The 19,396-nt window shown below is 42.3% G+C and overlaps 1 protein-coding gene across 1 annotated transcript in view; it reads left to right on the top strand.

Annotated features, from left to right (window-relative positions):
* gcn1 (GCN1 activator of EIF2AK4) overlaps window positions 1–19,032 on the top strand; it is a 30,279-nt gene extending 11,247 nt beyond the window's left edge. The window contains exons 25-57 of the mRNA XM_031742830.2: window positions 289–470; window positions 2,259–2,339; window positions 2,504–2,647; window positions 3,826–3,950; window positions 4,223–4,412; window positions 4,531–4,601; window positions 4,783–4,948; window positions 5,041–5,235; window positions 5,330–5,576; window positions 5,693–5,814; window positions 5,918–6,032; window positions 6,269–6,448; window positions 7,337–7,557; window positions 7,677–7,745; window positions 8,194–8,332; window positions 8,415–8,611; window positions 8,793–8,935; window positions 9,028–9,145; window positions 9,246–9,461; window positions 9,569–9,733; window positions 9,897–10,058; window positions 10,154–10,246; window positions 10,339–10,482; window positions 11,276–11,545; window positions 11,697–11,810; window positions 12,338–12,568; window positions 12,665–12,858; window positions 14,387–14,501; window positions 14,830–14,926; window positions 15,244–15,392; window positions 17,390–17,500; window positions 18,081–18,302; window positions 18,392–19,032. Of these exons, the coding sequence (XP_031598690.1) occupies window positions 289–470; window positions 2,259–2,339; window positions 2,504–2,647; window positions 3,826–3,950; window positions 4,223–4,412; window positions 4,531–4,601; window positions 4,783–4,948; window positions 5,041–5,235; window positions 5,330–5,576; window positions 5,693–5,814; window positions 5,918–6,032; window positions 6,269–6,448; window positions 7,337–7,557; window positions 7,677–7,745; window positions 8,194–8,332; window positions 8,415–8,611; window positions 8,793–8,935; window positions 9,028–9,145; window positions 9,246–9,461; window positions 9,569–9,733; window positions 9,897–10,058; window positions 10,154–10,246; window positions 10,339–10,482; window positions 11,276–11,545; window positions 11,697–11,810; window positions 12,338–12,568; window positions 12,665–12,858; window positions 14,387–14,501; window positions 14,830–14,926; window positions 15,244–15,392; window positions 17,390–17,500; window positions 18,081–18,302; window positions 18,392–18,517 (5,114 nt within the window). The 3' untranslated portion in view covers window positions 18,518–19,032. The remainder of the gene's footprint in view (window positions 1–288; window positions 471–2,258; window positions 2,340–2,503; window positions 2,648–3,825; window positions 3,951–4,222; window positions 4,413–4,530; window positions 4,602–4,782; window positions 4,949–5,040; window positions 5,236–5,329; window positions 5,577–5,692; window positions 5,815–5,917; window positions 6,033–6,268; window positions 6,449–7,336; window positions 7,558–7,676; window positions 7,746–8,193; window positions 8,333–8,414; window positions 8,612–8,792; window positions 8,936–9,027; window positions 9,146–9,245; window positions 9,462–9,568; window positions 9,734–9,896; window positions 10,059–10,153; window positions 10,247–10,338; window positions 10,483–11,275; window positions 11,546–11,696; window positions 11,811–12,337; window positions 12,569–12,664; window positions 12,859–14,386; window positions 14,502–14,829; window positions 14,927–15,243; window positions 15,393–17,389; window positions 17,501–18,080; window positions 18,303–18,391) is intronic.
* Window positions 19,033–19,396: the final 364 nt, after the last annotated feature.

The raw sequence follows: 19,396 nt of genomic DNA, 5'->3' as shown, positions 1-19,396 counted from the left end.
CTTGTAGTGAACAAGGCTATTAAGTATAAATTACCCTAACAGCATACAGGTGTAAATAATTTTAAATAATAATGTACTAAAAGTAATTATCCTGGCACATAAAGAAGGCACATGAGGTGCTGAGGAACATAGAAATGATAGCTGTCTGAAAACAAACTCTTAAAAAACTGAATTGAGCGTTAGCTTGGCGTTTGTGTTGAGCGCGAGGGCGGCGTCCAGCATGCGTCATTCAGGAGAGGGGGTGACCTTTTCTTCTAATATGTTTTGATTTTATTTTATTTTCCTCAGATGCGGCGCCTCTGTCTGCTCCTGCCTTTTCCTTCTGCTTCCCTCTTCTCAACGCTACACTCAGGGAGTCTTCAGGCAGCACCGAGGAGACGGAGAACACCATGATGAGAGCACTGCAGGTCATCAATGAACACTCTCAGCTTCGGGCTGACACCAACAGTGATGACGTTGCCATTGATGAGGTACAGACAAATGACTTTATTGCATTTTCTCTGTGGTGGCTGTTATGTGCACAGAGTTAGGAGTCTGGGTAAAGTGTAAATTAAAAAGAGAATGCAATCATATGCATGAAACCCATATTTTATTCATATAGAGGACCGAAAACATGTCAAACATTTAAGAGGAGAAAATATTGGCTCATTTTGGTATTTAATGGCAGCAACTCGTGTCATGAAAGTTGGCACAGGGTAGAGTTCCCTGTTCTTTTAATAACAGTCTGTAAACATCTGGGGACTGAGGAAACCAGGTGCTGGACGTTTGGGAGATGAATGTTGTCTCACTCTCGCCTGATAAAGGATTCCAGCTACTTAACAATCCCCGTTCTTTTTTGTGGTGTTTCATGTTCCATGACACACTGAAATGTTTTCAGTTGGTGAAAGGTCTAAATTGCACGCAGGTCGGTGAACTCTTCTACTATGAAGTCATGCTATTGTAATAGATGCAGGATGAGATTTAGCAGCGTCTTGTTGGCCTTTCCTGAAATAGATCCTGGCTGCATGGGAGCACACGATATGCCTTTCAGCACTGATGGTGCCTGGTTCCAGATGTACAGTCTGACATTTGTATAAACACCAATGCACCCCTATATGATCAGGATGATGTCTTCAAGGCTGATGGCTAGCTGGATGATCCCTCTCCTCTTTAATCCAGAGGACTCAGTGTTCCTGTTTTCCAAAGAGAATTTCAGATTTAATTCATCTGACCATAGAACAGTTTTCCACTTTGCCTCAGTCCATGTTAAATGAGTTTATGCCCAGAGAAAGATGGCAGCATTTCTAGATCAGGTTCACATAGACTTTCTTTACATGACTGAGCTTTAACCTGCTTTTGTGAATGGCACAGTGAACTGTGTTCATAGATAACGGTTTCTGAAATGTTCCTAAGTCACGACAGAATCATGTCTGCTTAATTCAGTGCAGCCCGAGGGCCCAGAGATCATGCAGTATGCAGTATTGATTTTTCCACCTTGTTCCCGTTTCAAGTTAACTTGACTAGCCCAGTTTTTTAGTACCACCATCATTTTAATTTTTTTTTTATAAATTTTGTTTTTTTTTCCTGTCCCAACATTTTTGGTCATGTGTTGCCACCATCAATTTCAGAATAAGCTGACATGTATTTTGAGAAATTGTAAAATGTTTCAGTTTAAGACGTTTTCTATGTTCTATAGAAACCACAATAAATCTAAGTTTATGAGATTTGTAAATCTTTGTGTTTCTTTTGTTTTGTTTTGTTTTTAAATTACGCTTTATATAGTATCCCTCTTTTTTTTCTTGGCCTGGATCTGTTTATTTTATTTTACTGTGAAATTTTTTATATGCAAATATTTGTCTTAACATACAGTGCTGTGCAAAAGTCTTGAGCCACCCTCATTTCTTCAGATATAACAAAGTTTCTAAAGGTATAATTTAAAATCGATTATTTTCTCTGTGTAGACACAACACAGGTTTATTCTTTGAGTTAGGACCTTTGTTGTTTGCATGATTCATATATCAGTGTTAAGTAACTTAACAACATTTACCCTTGACCTTCCTTTAAAAATGCTCAGTTACAAGCGCTGGACTGAAAGTGAAAAAACAGCCAGTGTTCAAAGAAAGGCCTTCAGGAAGCCTGGAGAATTATTGTCACTTTAAAAATGACACAGGCTCTTTACAATGTAAATAAAATGCAGAGTGGCTCTAGACTTGCACGATATAGAGTACATTTCCAAATACTGCATAGTATCATTTCTTTATGTTGTTTTCTTGTCATAGAACGGCCCAGAGCTGCTTCCACGTGTCAGCATGTTGTTGCTACTGACCAGAGTCATTTCCACCGCAGCACCGAGGCTCCAGGTAAATGTCAGAGTTTAGAGTTTGTGTGTCCAAACATTTGAACCCTTTCTAATGCTTCAGTGCGACATCAAGTCATTTTGAATACCCTTTAGGTCTTGTTTTACTCTGCTCCAGAATTATTGCGTAGCTCCACAATGTGACACTTTGCACACTTTGTGTTTCAGGTGTTGGCGTCTCAGTGCCTGACGGCTCTGTGTGCCAGTGCTGGAGGAGAAGAGGGCTGCACTGTAGCAGAGCAGCCAGAGATCGATGTCTTACTCAATGCCCTGCTTTCACCCTGCTTCTCAGTCCGTGACGCCGCCCTCAGGGTGAGCCTGGCATCACTTCATTTTGATATTTGCTGAAGTGTGTCTGTGTCTTGCATTTCACTGGCAGTGGTTTTCAGAAGTGTTTCCATTACATAACGGTTCAGAACCTTTGTCCCTGACTAGGGCATGGCAATATGGCCAAAAATATTTATCGCAATATATATTTGAAAATTTGCAATAACGATATAATTGACACGAGACAAAATACTTATTAGTGCAAAAAAACCCCCATCAATGTATTTTCACTTTCACTGTTTTGTTTTTTTTTTTATGTGCATTAAAGCTAAATAAAAATTTAACAGTGCAAATGCAAATTCCTCGCTGACAGTTTAACCAAAAGGCATTTCCAGTGGAAATGGGCTGACATATCCTCAGCATAACCATTTATAATATCCACAAAACTTAAAAAGAGGTTATACACACACAATACTGTAATATTATGTTAAAGCACAGTACGTATCACTCCGCGAGGCTCCTGACTACGATAGCCGTAATGCTCCAACAATCCATCAAGCGGTGCGGCTTCGTAGCTTAGCAAAGTCGTATTAAAACATTTTTTGACAGATTTTTGAGCCCCGTGTACCACATAAAATCGGGTCGGTAATAACGACTCTACCAAAAAATGTGCTTTGGTGTGTATCTGACGGACGAAAGCCAAACCAGTTCTACACCACTTTAGTTGCGCCATTTTTACAAAGCAATTCTGATTCATCTGTTTCATTCAACAGTTCGCTTTCTAATTCTCTGTTGCCGCCATGCTTTTTCCGCCATGTGCGTATGACAACAAACGCATGCGCGTTTTACCCATATTCTATCGCGATATTTCATTTTCTTATCATTGTCTAACATTATACCGGTATGACTGTGAACGATATGATATGACCCAGCCCTGACTGCCACAGATTTCTCTGAATTAACTTAATCTTGTAATAAAATTATGAAGTTTGTTCTGTTAATTTTATTTTTCAGCGGTATTTCTGAAAGCCTTGGCCTCTCTGGGTTGCTCTTTTAATACCCACTCATGTAATTAATCTGGTTGTAAGATCTTTCACCAGATGTTTTTCAGTCTTTCAGTGTCTCGTCCTAACCTAAAAATGTGAAACAAACATATGTTTTTCAAGAAAATCAACATTTTAAGTTTCAACATTTGATTAACAGTTCGTCCTGTTTGTTTCCAGGGGCTGTTGGAGATGGAGTTTGCCCTGCCTACAGACTGCACAGACGCCAGTGGGATGAGTTTGCTGCGTAGGCTTTGGGTTGCCAGATTTGATGTTGAGGAGGAAGGTCAAGCCCTGGCTGAAAAGTATGTAACACACGCTCCTAACATCCTGCAAACAGTCACTGACTGAAAATGTTTGACTTTTGTTCTTCAGCCTGTTTGTTCTTTCATGTTTCATTCATTCCCATGTTGACACCATTCTGCCATAACATTGGTTAAAATGTAAATTGTCAAACATTCTGGTTTTTATATGCGAGTCAAAACACAATGAAATCGTATGATTTGTGCTGTGAAGGAGAAATAGTGTTGTAAATTGGCCAGTTGAACCAGTTCCCTCGTTTGTTCCTCCTGCTCAGGCTCTGGGAGTCTCTGGGTCTGGAGTTGGTCCCTGAGATCTGCTCACTGCTAATAGGGGACGTCACTCACCACGAGGAAGCCATCCGCTCTGCAGCAGCCGACGCTCTGTCGAGTGCCGTGTCCCAGTACAGAGACCAGTCTGCCACGGTGCTCGGCCAGCTCACTGAGCTCTACCATCAAAAACTTTATGTAAGAACATGTCCCACGCTCCGATTTACATAGATTTTTATTGCTGTAAGAATTTTACAGTAACAAAAGATGTTTGTTTGTTTTGATTGTTTCTTTCTTCTCTTTTTTCCTTCTAAAGAGACCACCGCCTGTGCTGGATGCACTGGGCAGAGTCATCTCTGAAGCCCCACCTGACCAGTGGGAGGCCAGGTAATTAAATCTGGGTCTGATGGAATTTAAGGAAAGAAAAAAAGCTCTGAGTGCCACACAGTTCTGTATTAACTGACCGTAAATGGTGCAAAAACATCAGGACTGTGACATAAGTGTTTCTAAAGACTGTGGCTGAATCCAATGTTGTTCTTGTGCACTGTTTATGTTTTTTTATTCACAGGTGTGGCATTGCTCTGGCTCTGAACAAGCTCTCTCAGTACCTGGATGAATCTCAGGTCACCCCTCTCTTCCTTTTCTTCGTTCCCGATGCTCTGAATGATCGCCACACTGACGTGCGGCGCTGCATGCTGGACGCCGCCCTTTCAGCGCTCAACACACACGGCAAGGTAACGCTCAGTTCTGTTTTTCTAGAGTTTGTTTTCAGACAGCTATCATTTCTGTATTCCTCGGCATCTCATGCACCTTCCTTATGTGTCAGGATAACGTGAGCTCCCTGCTGCCAGTGTTTGAGGAGTTCCTGAAGAACGCCCCGCAGGATGCCAGCTACGACTCTGTGCGTCAGAGCGTGGTTATCCTCATGGGCTCCTTGGCCAAACATTTGGACAAAAACGACCCCAAAGTCAAACCCATTGTGGCCAAGCTTATTACCGCACTCTCTACACCATCACAGCAGGTAAAGGCCTAATTTGGCTCCTTTTCTACCCACTCAACCTGTACTACTCAGATTTTCAAAACATCATCCTGTGTGGTATGTCATCCTTCTCCAGGTCCAGGAGTCTGTTGCCAGCTGTTTGCCTCCTTTGGTCCCCGCCATCAAAGAGGATGCTGCAGGGATTGTTAAAAACCTGCTTCAGCTGCTGCTCGAGAGCGACAAATACGCAGAGAGGAAGGGTGCAGCGTACGGGCTGGCTGGACTGGTCAAAGGACTCGGGATCCTGGCGCTTAAACAGCAGGACATAATGACCACACTTACTGAGGCCATCCAGGATAAGAAAAACTTCAGACGCAGGGAAGGTCAGCAAGAATTCATGAGTCATTGAACTGTCTGGTTTTGATTCATCCTCTTTATACCGGATGCCACCTTTATTAGCACAGCTCAGAGTATCCGGTTTATTTTTGGTCTCCTGCAGGGGCGCTGTTTGCCTTTGAGATGCTGTGTAACATGTTGGGAAAACTGTTTGAGCCCTACGTGGTCCATGTGCTGCCACACCTTCTGCTCTGTTTTGGAGACGGAAACCAGTATGTTAGAGAGGTGAGCAGGCAGGTCGTGTCGTTGTCTAAATATTTGCCCGTCAGTTGTTCGAGACTTTTTCTCAAGTGGGACATTTTACCACCCCTCTTGCTTGTCCTCCCAGGCTGCAGATGACTGTGCCAAGGCTGTGATGAGGAACCTGAGTGCCCATGGGGTGAAGCTGGTCCTGCCCTCCCTGCTGGTGGCCCTGGAGGAGGAGTCTTGGAGGACAAAAGCAGGTAAAGAGCATCATCAGTCACAGGTTTCACGGCAGGTCTTGAATATAGTGATGTATTTAAAATGATCTTTAGCACACCTGATTATTGTTTAAAATGTTAAGAAATATTAGAGAACAGTAGTTACACTCGTGGTTTTCAGCTGTTTTAACAGCACTGAAGAGTTGATAAATGGGTAATAATCAGTCTCAGTCAAATGACTACTCCAATCCCGTCACTCACCCCTCTTGTTCCTGCAGGTTCTGTGGAGTTATTGGGTGCCATGGCTTACTGTGCACCCAAGCAGCTGTCCTCCTGCCTGCCCAGCATTGTGCCCAAGCTGACGGAGGTGCTGACTGACTCCCATGTGAAGGTGCAGAAGGCCGGCCAGCAGGCCCTCCGACAGATTGGCTCAGTCATCCGCAACCCAGAAATCCTGGGTAAGTGATTCAGTGTCATGAGGCACAGCTGCCAATGCAGAACGCTTGTTGCTCATAGACGGTCATAAAATATGGACCAAAGAGGTTTAAGAAACAGAAAATCTGAATATTTCCTTTGTACTCATTCAGAAGCTGTTTCAGGCAGTGTCGATGAAGAGCAAAAAAGATGAAAGCTTTACCCTGCCTCAATGAGTTTAATGCTTTTTTTTTAACACAGAGGAATGCATTCCTAAATTTGAATACACTTTTTAGAGTGGAAATATTGCACGTTTCCTTATTTTGTCATGTATACTTTTCCAACAGTGAATACTAAGATTTAACATGCTCAAAGTTTCAAATGAGGTCAGTGCGTGTACAGCTAATCTCTGTGAGCCAAAACTTCAGCCCAAAGCATGAAAAGCTCAGCTTCAGACAGTCCTTTTGTACTGATAATGAGAACAGATATGCTTAATCTCAGAGCACTGAAGCTCACCCACCTGTTAAAATCTGCAGTTTGCAAGTAGAAAAAATCATCAGAGCAGAGAAGCTAAACAGAATGTAAATAATCATAATTGGCCCACTCTAAAATATTCAAGTTGTTGCATATTAATTCAATTCAGTTTTATTTATACAGCGCCACGTCACAACAACAGTCGTTTCAAGGTGCTTTATATTGTAAGGTAGACCCTAGAATAATACATACAGAAAAAAACTCAACAATCATATGACCCCCTATAAGCAAGCGCTTTGGCAACAGTGGGAAGGAAAAACTCCATGTAAACAGGAAGAAACCCCCTGCAGAACCAGGATAAGGGAGGGCGACCATCTGTGATATACTGGTATTATACCAGTTGTAGGTACAGTAGTGTTATAGTAGTGCTAACAGCTAAGTTTGTGTTTCTCTTCCAGCTATCACCCCCATCCTATTAGATGCTCTCACCGACCCGTCCAGGAAGACCCAGACGTGCCTGCAGACGCTGCTGGACACCAAGTTTGTGCACTTCATCGACGCCCCCTCTCTGGCCCTCATCATGCCCATCGTCCAGAGAGCCTTCCAGGATCGCTCCACTGACACTCGCAAGATGGCTGCTCAGATCATTGGAAACATGTACTCGCTCACTGACCAGAAGGTACACGGGGATAAGTGAAACATCAGAGGAGTCCATTCAGTAAAACTAGTGCTTTCCAAAGCTTTTTCTTAATGGTTTGTGTGCTTTGTTTTGTTTCTGTTTTCCTCTGCTGCTAACAGGATCTGTCACCATACCTACCCAGTGTTATTCCTGGACTGAAGGCCTCCTTGTTGGACCCGGTGCCTGAGGTGTGTTTAGTATTCTTAAATAATCCTGTATGTGTGTAGCTGACGATGAAGCTGCAGTTCCCACCACTTTTTTTTTATTTCATTTTCTCTTTCTTTTTCATCTCTCTTATCTTTCTGTTCTTTTTCTCTTCTTTCATTCTCTTCTCACTTTTTTCTTATTTTTTTTCCTCATTTCGTCTCTTTCTTCCCACTTTGTCTTGTTTATTTTTCATTCTTTCTTTTACACTCTTCTTTATCACTACTTTCCTTCTCGTCTTCTCTATTTCTCAGTTTTCTTCTATCTGTAATCTCTTGTTTCTCATTTTTCTCATCTCTTGTTATCTTTCCAATCCCTCATATCCATTTCTTTATTTTTACTACTTCTCTTTTATTTCCTTTGTTTTCTCTTTGCTGTTATCTCCTCGCATTTTTTCCTCTTATCATGTTTCCTTCTCTTCCCCCCCTTCAGGTCCGTACAGTATCAGCTAAAGCCCTGGGTGCCATGGTTAAGGGGATGGGTGAGTCCTGCTTTGACGACCTGCTGCCGTGGCTCATGGAGACGCTGGCCTCTGAGCAGAGCTCTGTGGACCGCTCAGGAGCTGCACAAGGTGGGTTCTTCTCTACTCTGTCCTTGTGTTTCTGATTTGTGCTCAAAGCCAAATCAGTGGTTTGTGTGACGGTCTTTTTCAGGTCTGGCTGAGGTCATGGCTGGACTGGGAGTAGAGAAGCTGGACAAGCTAATGCCAGACGTAGTGCAAACTGCCAGCAAGGTGGACATTGCTTCCCACGTCAGAGATGGATACATCATGATGTTCATCTACCTGCCGCTCACTTTTGGAGATAAATTTACTCCCTATGTTGGTCCCATCATCCCTTGCATTCTCAAGGTACTGGTTACTAAGAGCTACTTACTGCTAAGAGTAAAATATTTTAAAATCACAATGAGTAATAATATAAAAATGTTTCTCGTTTTTTTTGTATAGCTATTTTCAATTAGACATTTTCTCACTGTGTATCGTGTTCACAGTCATGTTACACTGCAGCCTTATGCTCTCTCTCGTCCACCAGGCGCTGGCCGATGAGAACGAGTACGTGCGAGACACGGCACTGCGAGCCGGCCAGAGAATCATCAGCATGTACGCTGAGACCGCCATCGCACTGCTGCTTCCTGAGCTGGAACAAGGACTGTTTGATGACCTGTGGAGAATCAGGTCAGATAAATGCACGGTAACATGTTGGCAGTTCAATAAATGTCACTCGTAGAGCTACTGACCTGCTGACTCGTGCCCTTGTTGGTTTATAGATTCAGCTCTGTGCAGCTGCTTGGCGACCTGCTGTTCCATATCTCTGGAGTAACAGGAAAGATGACCACAGAGACCGCGTCAGAGGACGACAACTTTGGAACTGCTGCATCCAATAAAGTATGAGTGTTTGGGGTTTTTTTTCTCAGCAGTTCATTTCATATTAACTGTGATATTGGTTGAATTTTGTTTGCTGATCTTTGACCTTTACCCCTCTCAGGCTATCATTAGTGCTCTGGGAGCTGAGCGTCGTAACCGCGTCCTCTCAGGCCTCTACATGGGCCGTTCAGACACCCAGCTCGTGGTTCGACAAGCTTCCCTCCACGTGTGGAAGATCGTGGTGTCCAACACCCCCAGAACTTTGAGAGAAATCCTCCCAACCCTCTTCACTCTCTTGCTGGGTTTCCTGGCTTCTACGTGTCCTGACAAAAGAACAGTAATGCTTGTTTTTCTTTGACTCTTTTTACGATCTCTGTTTGGCCCTTGGCGTGAAAGTAGTCATATAAAGCTTTTTGTTAACCTCATTTGTCTGCACGGTTTTAGATCGCTGCTCGGACACTGGGTGATCTGGTGAGGAAACTTGGAGAGAAGATTCTCCCGGAGATCATTCCCATCCTGGAGGAGGGCCTGCGCTCTGACAAGAGCGATGAGAGGCAAGGTGTCTGCATCGGCCTCAGTGAAATCATGAAGTCCACCAGTAAAGATGCTGTGAGTCACACTGCTGTTGTAACAAACATTTTTCCGCACCCTTGTAGTTATTATAGCTTAAAAACGGTTCTGAATCATGTGAGAAGCAGTGGGGTCTGTTTTAGCTTATGCTGAAAATTCTAGTAAACATAAAACCTTAAATCTGATGATGCTTGTGTTGCAGGTGCTTGTTTTCTCTGAGTCACTGGTCCCTACTGTGAGGAAAGCTCTGTGTGACCCTCTGGAGGAGGTCCGAGAGGCCGCGGCCAAAACCTTTGAGCAGCTCCATGCAACCATCGGTCACCAGGCGCTGGATGACATCCTGCCTACCCTGCTCAAACAGCTGGTGAGGGAGTGAGGGGGAAAATGTAATATGAAATCTGTAGGATTTAAGAAGCTTTGCAGTCTGGTCTATATCTCATACCGAACATGTTTTTCCAGGATGATGAGGAAACGGCCGAGTTTGCTTTGGATGGCCTGAAGCAAGTCATGGCAGTGAAGAGTCGTTCTGTGCTGCCTTACTTGGTTCCAAAGGTAAAGCATCACATGTGATTTCCTTTTTTTAGGCATTTATGTCATGTTTATGTTGTGTGACTATAATCCAGTGTTCTCTGTGCTTCTGCTAGCTGACTGCTCCTCCTGTAAACACCCGAGTATTGGCCTTCCTGTCTGCTGTGGCTGGAGATGCTCTGACACGTCATCTAGGGGTCATCCTCCCCGCCCTGCTCTCTTCCCTCAAAGGAAAACTGGGAACAGAGGACGAAGCACAGGTACAGCCAGCAGTCTCTAAATATAAAGATTCCCTACTGATTCTGTTGTGTTTGAGGATTTTGTTAACGTCCTCTGGTCAGATTTTTCTTATTTGCTTCTTTTTTTTTTTTTTTATATTATACGATACCACAGCACTCAAGCGCTGCAGTTCCTCAAAGATAAATATGGAGAACTGCAAGGCTTTTGATCAGGGCTTATTTTATTTTTTCCTGTATATGTTAACTTTGTAGTACAAAGTATTCTGAGAGAATACTCCAGCACTACTGCCGTCGCCCCATCCTGCTCGGTGGCTTCTTCTATTTTAAATCAACTGGAGAATTAAAATCCTTCTTATCTGCTAAAACAGGCCATATTTCCTACTTTGATTTCCTCTTATTGTCATTCAAAATGCAGCCGCAGACGTACCAGAACACCATGTCTCCTCTGTACGCGCTGATTATTTTTTTCCCCCTTTTAAAGCACAGCTTTGACCATCACCAGGTTAAATCGGTTACTATCCAGTCTGCGCCTCACTATAAGGCTGTCTCCCTGCCTTTTAAAACCTTCTTAATTTATTTCAAAACATTTTGTACACAAAGAATTGTCAATGATTTAGAAAGAGCTGCAGTTTTGTAGCATAAATATTTACAACACATTGAAACCCTAAAATACTTTTCAGATCTATGCAAGAAGTGAGCTGCATTAAAATGTCATATTAACTCAGACTTTTTGGTGGTTATTTTACTGTGAACACTGCATATTTTAAACTGCCTTTCTGAATGATTTGACTCGGCGTTGTTACCTTTTCACCAGGAATTGTGCAGCTGTCAGACGGTGATCCTTTCTGTGGAGGATGAAGTGGGCCAGCGGATCATCATAGAAGACTTGCTGGAGGCCACACGGGGCACCGATCCTGGCCTCAGACAGGCTGCCGTCACCATCCTCAATGCCTACTTTGCTCGCACCCGACTGGACTACAGTGCTCACACACGCACGCTGCTATCAGGCCTCATCCGCCTTCTTAACGATTCCAACCAAGAGGTTTTGTCTCAGAGTTGGGACACCATCAACTCCATCACCAAGGTGTCTTCCTATAAAAATGTGTTTCCATTTGCATGAGCTTTCATAGTCTAGTACAAAATTTGGTAGTAAGTAAAACAGTGGACCTTTTTGATTGTTTTTTTTAAATCAGAGGTGAAATGCAAACTCACTGTGGCTTTGATGTGTTCTTTAGAAACTGGATGCAAGCAGCCAGCTGGCTCTAATCGACGATCTGCATCGAGACATTAGATCAGTAGCCGGAGACGTGAAGGGTCAGCACCTTCCTGGTTTCTGTCTGCCCAAGAAGGTAAGAGGGCAGCACCTGACACAATAAACACTATCTAGCGATAGTATATTATTACAGCATGGTGATGTCATTCTCACAGCAGCTCATTCATCCTATTGAGTTCTTGTTCTGTCAAGTGAGCAGAGCTTTGTGTGGGCACGTTTGTGACATGAACTGTGTCCACATAATTAGAAACTCATTAATAGTGATCACTCACGTGGAGGTCTTTCTATTGATTTGCTCAATAAGGACAGACACTGCAATGGGCCAAGTGTGTTTCAACCTGGCTTACACACTTTCAGTAATAATCTGATGTTAATGTTGTTTAGTTCTTTAAAAAAGCAAATGTACCACACGTCCGCTGGATCCAGCTTTCAAAAGATGTTTATATCATTGTGTGTACATATATATTATCTGTGGATTCTTGACTGTTCAGGGAACAAAAAAGCAATTTCAATATGTCACCAATTAAACATTAATTGGGAAATGCTGGTTTCTTTCAGCTCTGTTCAGTTAATATTTTTATTTCTCCCTCGATGCTTACATAGGGTGTGACCTGTATCCTGCCAGTCCTGAGAGAAGGTGTCCTCACTGGCACCCCTGAACAGAAAGAAGAGGCAGCTAAAGCATTAGGAGGGGTCATCAAACTGACGTCTCCCGAGGCTCTGCGGCCGTCTGTAGTCAACATCACTGGACCTCTTATTCGTATCTTAGGAGACCGCTTTGCCTGGACTGTGAAGACTGCTCTATTAGAGACTCTCACCCTGCTGTTGGCAAAGGTCTGGTGGAAGACAAAATGGAAAAACATTCCTCTCCAAAGCTGATCACAATTTCTGTCAGAAGGCTCTAACCTCTGCACTGTCTTCCTCCTCCAGGTGGGCATAGCCCTGAAGCCCTTCCTGCCTCAGCTGCAGACCACCTTCCTGAAAGCCCTGCAGGATTCGAGCCGTGCTGTAAGACTGAGGGCGGCAGAGGCTCTGGGTCAGCTGGTTTCCATCCACACCAAGGTCGATCCACTCTTCACTGAGCAACTCTCTGCAATTCGCAATGCTGAGGACTCTGGAGTCAGGTGTGTGTGCAGTCCGGTTGTGTTCGGCACAGAATCAGCAACAATAAACATCCCTGACAGGATTTTTCACAATGTGTGAGCCTGTGATGTTAATTTTAAATTATTTTATCTCCACAAATAGAGAAGTTGAAATGTATCATCTGATTAAAGATGCTGCTTTGACTTAATGTTAGAAGCACAGACTGGGAGCCATTAGTCTGAAAATGTGTGTATGAAGCATAGCCTGTATATTAAAGAGGGCAGTTCACGCCTCTATTTTGGAATAATCATTTAGACAATAGAATATACTAAGAAAACATTTATGTGCTAATTACTGCCAAACACCAGAACCAAGCCTTCAGGGCACAGAGCACAAACTTCAGGATGGACTGAATCACCCAGAAAGTCATTTTATTTGTCACTTAATTCCATCATGAAGACTCCCAAAGGCACCAAGAGCACAAAAAATATGGAGAAGTCATTAATTGGGCACACCAGCTGCCAGTACAGCTGTTTATGTTGGCACACGTGTCATTGTAAGAATGATTTTATTTTTTTAAAATACTCTCCAGTACAGCTGTTATAAAATGGTTGATTGGTTGTAAATATGTTAGATTGTAACTGATTGAGTCTGGTCGTACCCACCAGGATGTCACCTGAAACCTAGTGGAGGCTTGTTGTATCGTCAACATTAACTTTTATAAAGTAGACACAACAGCATTTGTTTTTTGTAACTTTTTGGCTCTAATAGGGAACATAAAGAGCATTTATTTAATTTATCGGTAAGCTTAAATTGGTGACCAGTATTGGCTATTTGCCACTCTACCGATCTCTGCACTGATAAAAAATAAAATGGTAAAGAAGAGGCTGGAGACACTCTTCAGTTGTGTTATGGGTGTTGAGATTGCACAGTTTGTCCATCAGAGGGCACTCTGTAGCTTCACTGTTTGCAAGAAATGCGACAACCATCTGATCTGAGCAGTGTCGAGCAGAGCGCAATGAGTAAATAAGGACACTATCAAATGTTAGGAAAATCTGCTTAAGAAGCACAAGCAGTAATAATATCAGCCAGTAATTCAGAAGATGGGATCTTTTTATTTTTTTTCTTAAATCATCAAATATTGGTGTTGGCTTTATCGGCTGGCTTCAGTTTTCTAGTTGCTCCTTGGTTTGGAGTCAGTATTAAAGTCTGAGACATTTCTCCCAAAATATTATTAACTAGAAGCTGATAGTGCAGCCTGACACCAGCTTAATCTAAAAAGTGTACGATGGAAGGAGAGCCAGAGTACAGAAATGCAAATGTGTTTGGATTTATCTTTAAAAAAATAGTTCCTCATTACATCATTTGTCCACCAGAAAGCAATGACAAATTTACTACAAATCTTCTATCATATTTCTGGGAAGTTGAGTTTTAACATACAATTAGCAAAAACTGTAGTTTGTGCTGTGTGTTTATATCCAAAATACAACATCTGCTTACATGTTTTTACATGAAATAACAAATATTTGCTTTTGTCTTTTGGTTTAATTCTCCTGTTTGTGTTCACAGGGAGACTATGCTCCAGGCCTTAAGGTTTGTCATCCAGGGGGCCGGATCAAAGGTGGACCCAGCCATCCGCAAAAACATCACCACCACATTGCTAGGCATGTTGGGACATGACGAGGTATGACGATCAGCCCTCAAAGACTTCTTTTGAATGTGTTGCAACCCTTTTTTCAACCCAGAACCTGCAATAGCTACTGGATACATGAAGTAATTAACAGTGAAGTACGTGTATAAGCAGATTTCAGAGTTATTCACAAGTAGAGTTTCCTCTGTGATCTCAGTAGAAAAACGGAAGTCAGACAAAGAGGATGTGGTTTTCTAAAAAGGTGGTTTTAGTCTTCGTGTCAGTTTGAGAATAAATGACACACAACCTGTCTCTGTCTGGCTGTCTTATTGGTGTGTGTGTGTGTGTGTGTGCGTGTGTGTGCCTGTGTGTGCACTTGCAGGATGCAACTCGTATGGCCTCAGCCGGCTGTGTTGGTGAGCTGTGTGCCTTCCTGTCAGAGGAGGAGCTGAAGAGTGTGTTACTTCAGCATGTCTTAGGTTGGTATTTGTGTGCAAAGTTATTTTACACCTTCCTCAGATCTCATTGTAAGTATCTGTAGTGTTGCTTTGTCATTGTGACCATCATCAGATGTCCTTTTTCCTGCTCATTGTGAGTTTATAGAGTGAAATAATTATAGAACTAAGAAATTAGAAATTTAAAAAATCCTTTTATAAAAACATTTAATGTTTGTCCAGTGTATCTGCATCAAAAAAAAAGGCTTCACGTTGTTATTGTCTGCTGCTGTGTGCTGCATTGTTTGTGCATTAGCCAAGCAGTGATGCCACAAGCTCATGAACGGTCTGCCTCTCTTTAGCCGACGTGTCTGGTGTGGACTGGATGGTGCGTCACGGTCGCAGCTTGGCCCTGGCCATCGCCGTCAAATCTGCTCCCGAGAAGCTGTGTGGGAACGAGTACTGTGACACTGTGACAGAGACCATCTTGGCCAATGCCACCGCTGATAGGGTGAGCAGAAAGTTTACTCATAGATGCCCACAGGGAGATTGGAAAACAGTAGAAATAGTTGCCATTTTGGGAAGTGTGTTGCGATTTTGTTCTGGTAATGTCTCCTCGGCTGACAGCAAAGTTTGAAATGGAAACATCAAGGTAACACAGTCACTTCTGGAAAACACCAGATCAAAAAATATATTTCAAACCACTGTTAATAAACCAATGTGACAGGTGGTAATTTAAAGGAAAAAGCACCGTAATGCCTCGCAGTAAGGTGTCACCAGTAGAGCTTCAGTGCTCCTCAGCTCTGATTCTCCAGGTCTGAACTCTGAAGAGTTGGAGCCTCTTTCCTCCAAAGTATTTCATGTTTTGATGAAGGTCGAGCCACAGGGAACCTCCATAGGTGTTTAATTTGGTTGATTAAAGAAATTACATTCATGCTTTTGTCACTGTTCAGCGACCCCATATGACCATTGTCATGCATCCCTTCAGAAATTCTTACTTTATACTTTGTATAAAACGCTTTGAGTGCTGGAGTAGAGTAGAAAAGCGCTGCATAAGAACCGGTTCATTCACTATTACCATCCATCATAATACAGTGATTCTGTGATACTCTGTACATCCAGATATTAAGTAACATAAGAAGGAAAAAATATTCCTACACACTCAAAGAGGAGGAATTGGGTATCTGTTTGCTGCACTGTGGTGGTGTCAGTGTGTGTTTGACTGCTTATGATTATTACTAAATTTTTATAGAAGCTACTTTTGGCTCCCTTAGTCGCAAGGGGTCATTTGATTTGGCAGATTTGTACACTGGGTTTGCTTCCCAGTGCAACCCCAGGCAATGTGTGAAGCACTATGGCGCCACTGTTATGGAGCCAATGAAATTTTAATAATGTTCCAGTTGAATTAATGAGCTCACTGATTTATTTTCCTGTGCATGACACTATTTTAAACCTATGCGTTTCTTCTTCGTCACCATAGTTTTACTTCCTTTAATGAAATGGTCTCTGTGGGTTAGTCAGATTAGTGGAGAGCACCTGTTGTTTTAATAAAAAATATCAATATTTGGTTGCGGGCTATCGAATAGCGAAGCACCAAAAGTTAAGTGAAAGTTAGTCACTTCATCTGGACACAGCATTTTCAGTGGGAGAAACATTTCATCACATCCAGTTTCAGCTGACTGCAGGTTTCCCAACCTCGTAAACTGTACAGTTATGTAACAATCTGTGCGACTGCATAGCAATGAGCCACACAGTCATTTTCATCATGACAGATATGCAAATGGACACAGAGTACTGAGGACTGGCTGCAATCACAGCATTGGAAGGTTGTGAATGATGAAGCATTTCTCTGTCCACGTGAACTAATTTACTTTCTGGCATTTCCCGGGTGGTCGAGCGAGCTTTAAGATATAACACAAGAAGAACACAGAGCGAGCAAATCTATTGCTCTAGATCAGTGGTTCTTAACCTTGTTGGAGGTACCGAATCCCACCAGTTTCATATGCGCATTCACTGAACCCCTCTTTAGTGAAAAATAAAATGTGATTTTTTTCAAATTCAAGACATAGATATGTTTTTTTTACTGGTGCACAAAATGAGCTGTGCATGTCACGGCGGAGGCTCTACCGAACCCCTAGGGTTCGATTGAACCCAGGTTAAGAACCACTGCTCTAGATAGTCTCATTACTGTTGATTGGTTTATGTTCAATATTGTATATTTTGATGTTTTATCCTTTTAATGCACCGTGTAATTATCTTTTTTTTGTGTGTTCTTAATCTCATTGATGTATTTCTAATTTAATTATTTGCATTTTAATTTTCATTTTATCTTTCATATCTTATCTTTTTAATTGAATTTACTTGTTAAGTTTCTTTTTTCATAGAATATGTTATTGTCTTATCAGCTTGTCAGTCATCCTTGTAGCACTTTCAGCTGCACTGATCGATCCTCTAGCATTATCTTAGATTCTTTTTGTCCTCATGCGTGGAATTTTGTTCCTCTTCCAGATTCCCATTGCTACCAGTGGGATCAGAGCTATGGGATACCTGATGAAGCATCATTTGAGAACAGAGGGGGGCAGTGGTGTTTCCCAGCACATGATTACACAATTTGTTAAGGTAAAGCAGAGAATCAAACCCTGTCCACTTCCCTTTTCTATATTTGTACAGGTGAGGAAGTGGGAGCAGTCAAGTTGCCAAAAATGGGCACGTGCCCACTGTATATAATGTTGGAAGAGATGTAGCTGCTTAAATTAACACTTCTCACAATGAAATTATGTGTAATACAAATGTAGTTGCTTGTAGTAGAGTTATGCTGTACTATTATCATTTTTGGTTTTATAGCCCACGCTCATTGTTTTATTTAGGCTCACAGCTCTTCTTAGTCTTTAGGTAGAAAACTGAACACTGAGAGAAAGTGCCTGCACAGTACAGAGGGCCAGGAAGAAACTAAGCAGTGTGCTCAACAGGATATTCAGCACTTGTAAATGAGGAGTTTAGAAAACATTTATTTTTGTGTGTGAGTGATTTGTGACTTTGTGTACATTTCCACACTAAAGCACAACTTTAGTGTTAGCTGGTATCAGTCTGATCAGGTGTTTGCTGTGAAGCCTGTGTTTATAAGAAGATGAGTCCTTTGAGTACATTTTTGAACAGTGTGTATTGTGTTGTTATATCTGTTGTCTGCGTGACCCTGCAGTGTCTTCAGAACCAGTCTAGTGATGTCAGATTGGTGTCAGAGCGGGTGCTGTGGTGGGTATTCAAAGAGCCATCACTGCCCTCCGTGGACGTGAATCTCATCAAACCTCTGCTGAAAACTCTGCTGGACAACACAAAGGACAAGAACACGAGCGTCCGGGCCCAGAGCGAACACACAATCGTCAACCTGCTACGGCTCCGCCAGGGGGAGGAAACCATGCAGGTGCGACTATTAACTCCCTACTGTAATCTGCACACAGATGTAATCTGTAGAGCAAAACATTTTTACACGCTCCTCTCTCTGCATTTCAGACTATTACTGCCATTCTGGACTCTGCAAGCAATGACCTACTGTCAGAGTGTCACCGCCGGTCTTTGAAAAAAATCGCCAGCCAGCCAGACTCCAATGAAGAGATCGATGACACAATCCTAACATGATGGACTAAACAACGAAGTGCTCTGATCTGCAGAAAGCAGCAGACGATTGACTGACATATTAAACAAATCCATGTATGAGAACCTCAGACACACTGGGAGCCTGAGATGAGTAGTGTTTTGGCTGTATTCCCCAGAAAATTTCATTTTGTTTTTGCCATTTTTCTTCCCCCCCCACTTTAAATCCTTGTTTTAGCGGCCTTTAAGCCCAATTTATTTTATCATTTGATGCACAGGTTGTTCCCTTGTAACGAGCAACAATAGGAAGACATGATGCCAAATCTGTTTTGATATTTCAGTATTTTGCTACTTATTTTACCAAAATGATTTCAAGTATTGCCACTGTTAATGAAACAGACCCCCCCCTATCTTTACCTTTTATTTGAACTTTGAGTGTGACGGTTGTTTGGGGAAAGCAACTTCTTATAAAAACACAAATCATTCTTATGTCAGTGATGCAGTTGTAAAAAGGCAATACATAATAAAAGGTTCTGGATTTCATAATGTAGTGTGTGAAATATTGGATGCTTGGTTTTTCTCAGGTTGGAGTCTCTCAGACTTTGTCACACCTCACCTCAACTCCACCAAGTTCTCTGATTCACCGATTGCTGGATTTTAGTCTTAAAGCTAGAGTAGACTACTTTTAGCTTCCAGTTAAAACCTCGCCACTCTCTTACTCTCTATGTGGCCTTTTCTCTCTTTTCTACTCTGGTGATTTGATCTGAAGTCTCCCTTCATGGTCTAGGTTTTTCAAACCAGGAACACGGAGCCCAGAGGAGACGCAGGAGTATATTCACATCTGAAATATTATCAAGTGGCCTTAAATGTCTAAAGAAAAAGGTTTCACAACTGATTTTCTACTAATATATTACACAGAGGAAG

This window comes from Oreochromis aureus, linkage group 12, assembly GCF_013358895.1.
Source record: "Oreochromis aureus strain Israel breed Guangdong linkage group 12, ZZ_aureus, whole genome shotgun sequence".
NCBI classification, from domain to species: domain Eukaryota; kingdom Metazoa; phylum Chordata; class Actinopteri; order Cichliformes; family Cichlidae; genus Oreochromis; species Oreochromis aureus.
This window is presented reverse-complemented; position numbering and strand designations above follow the sequence as displayed.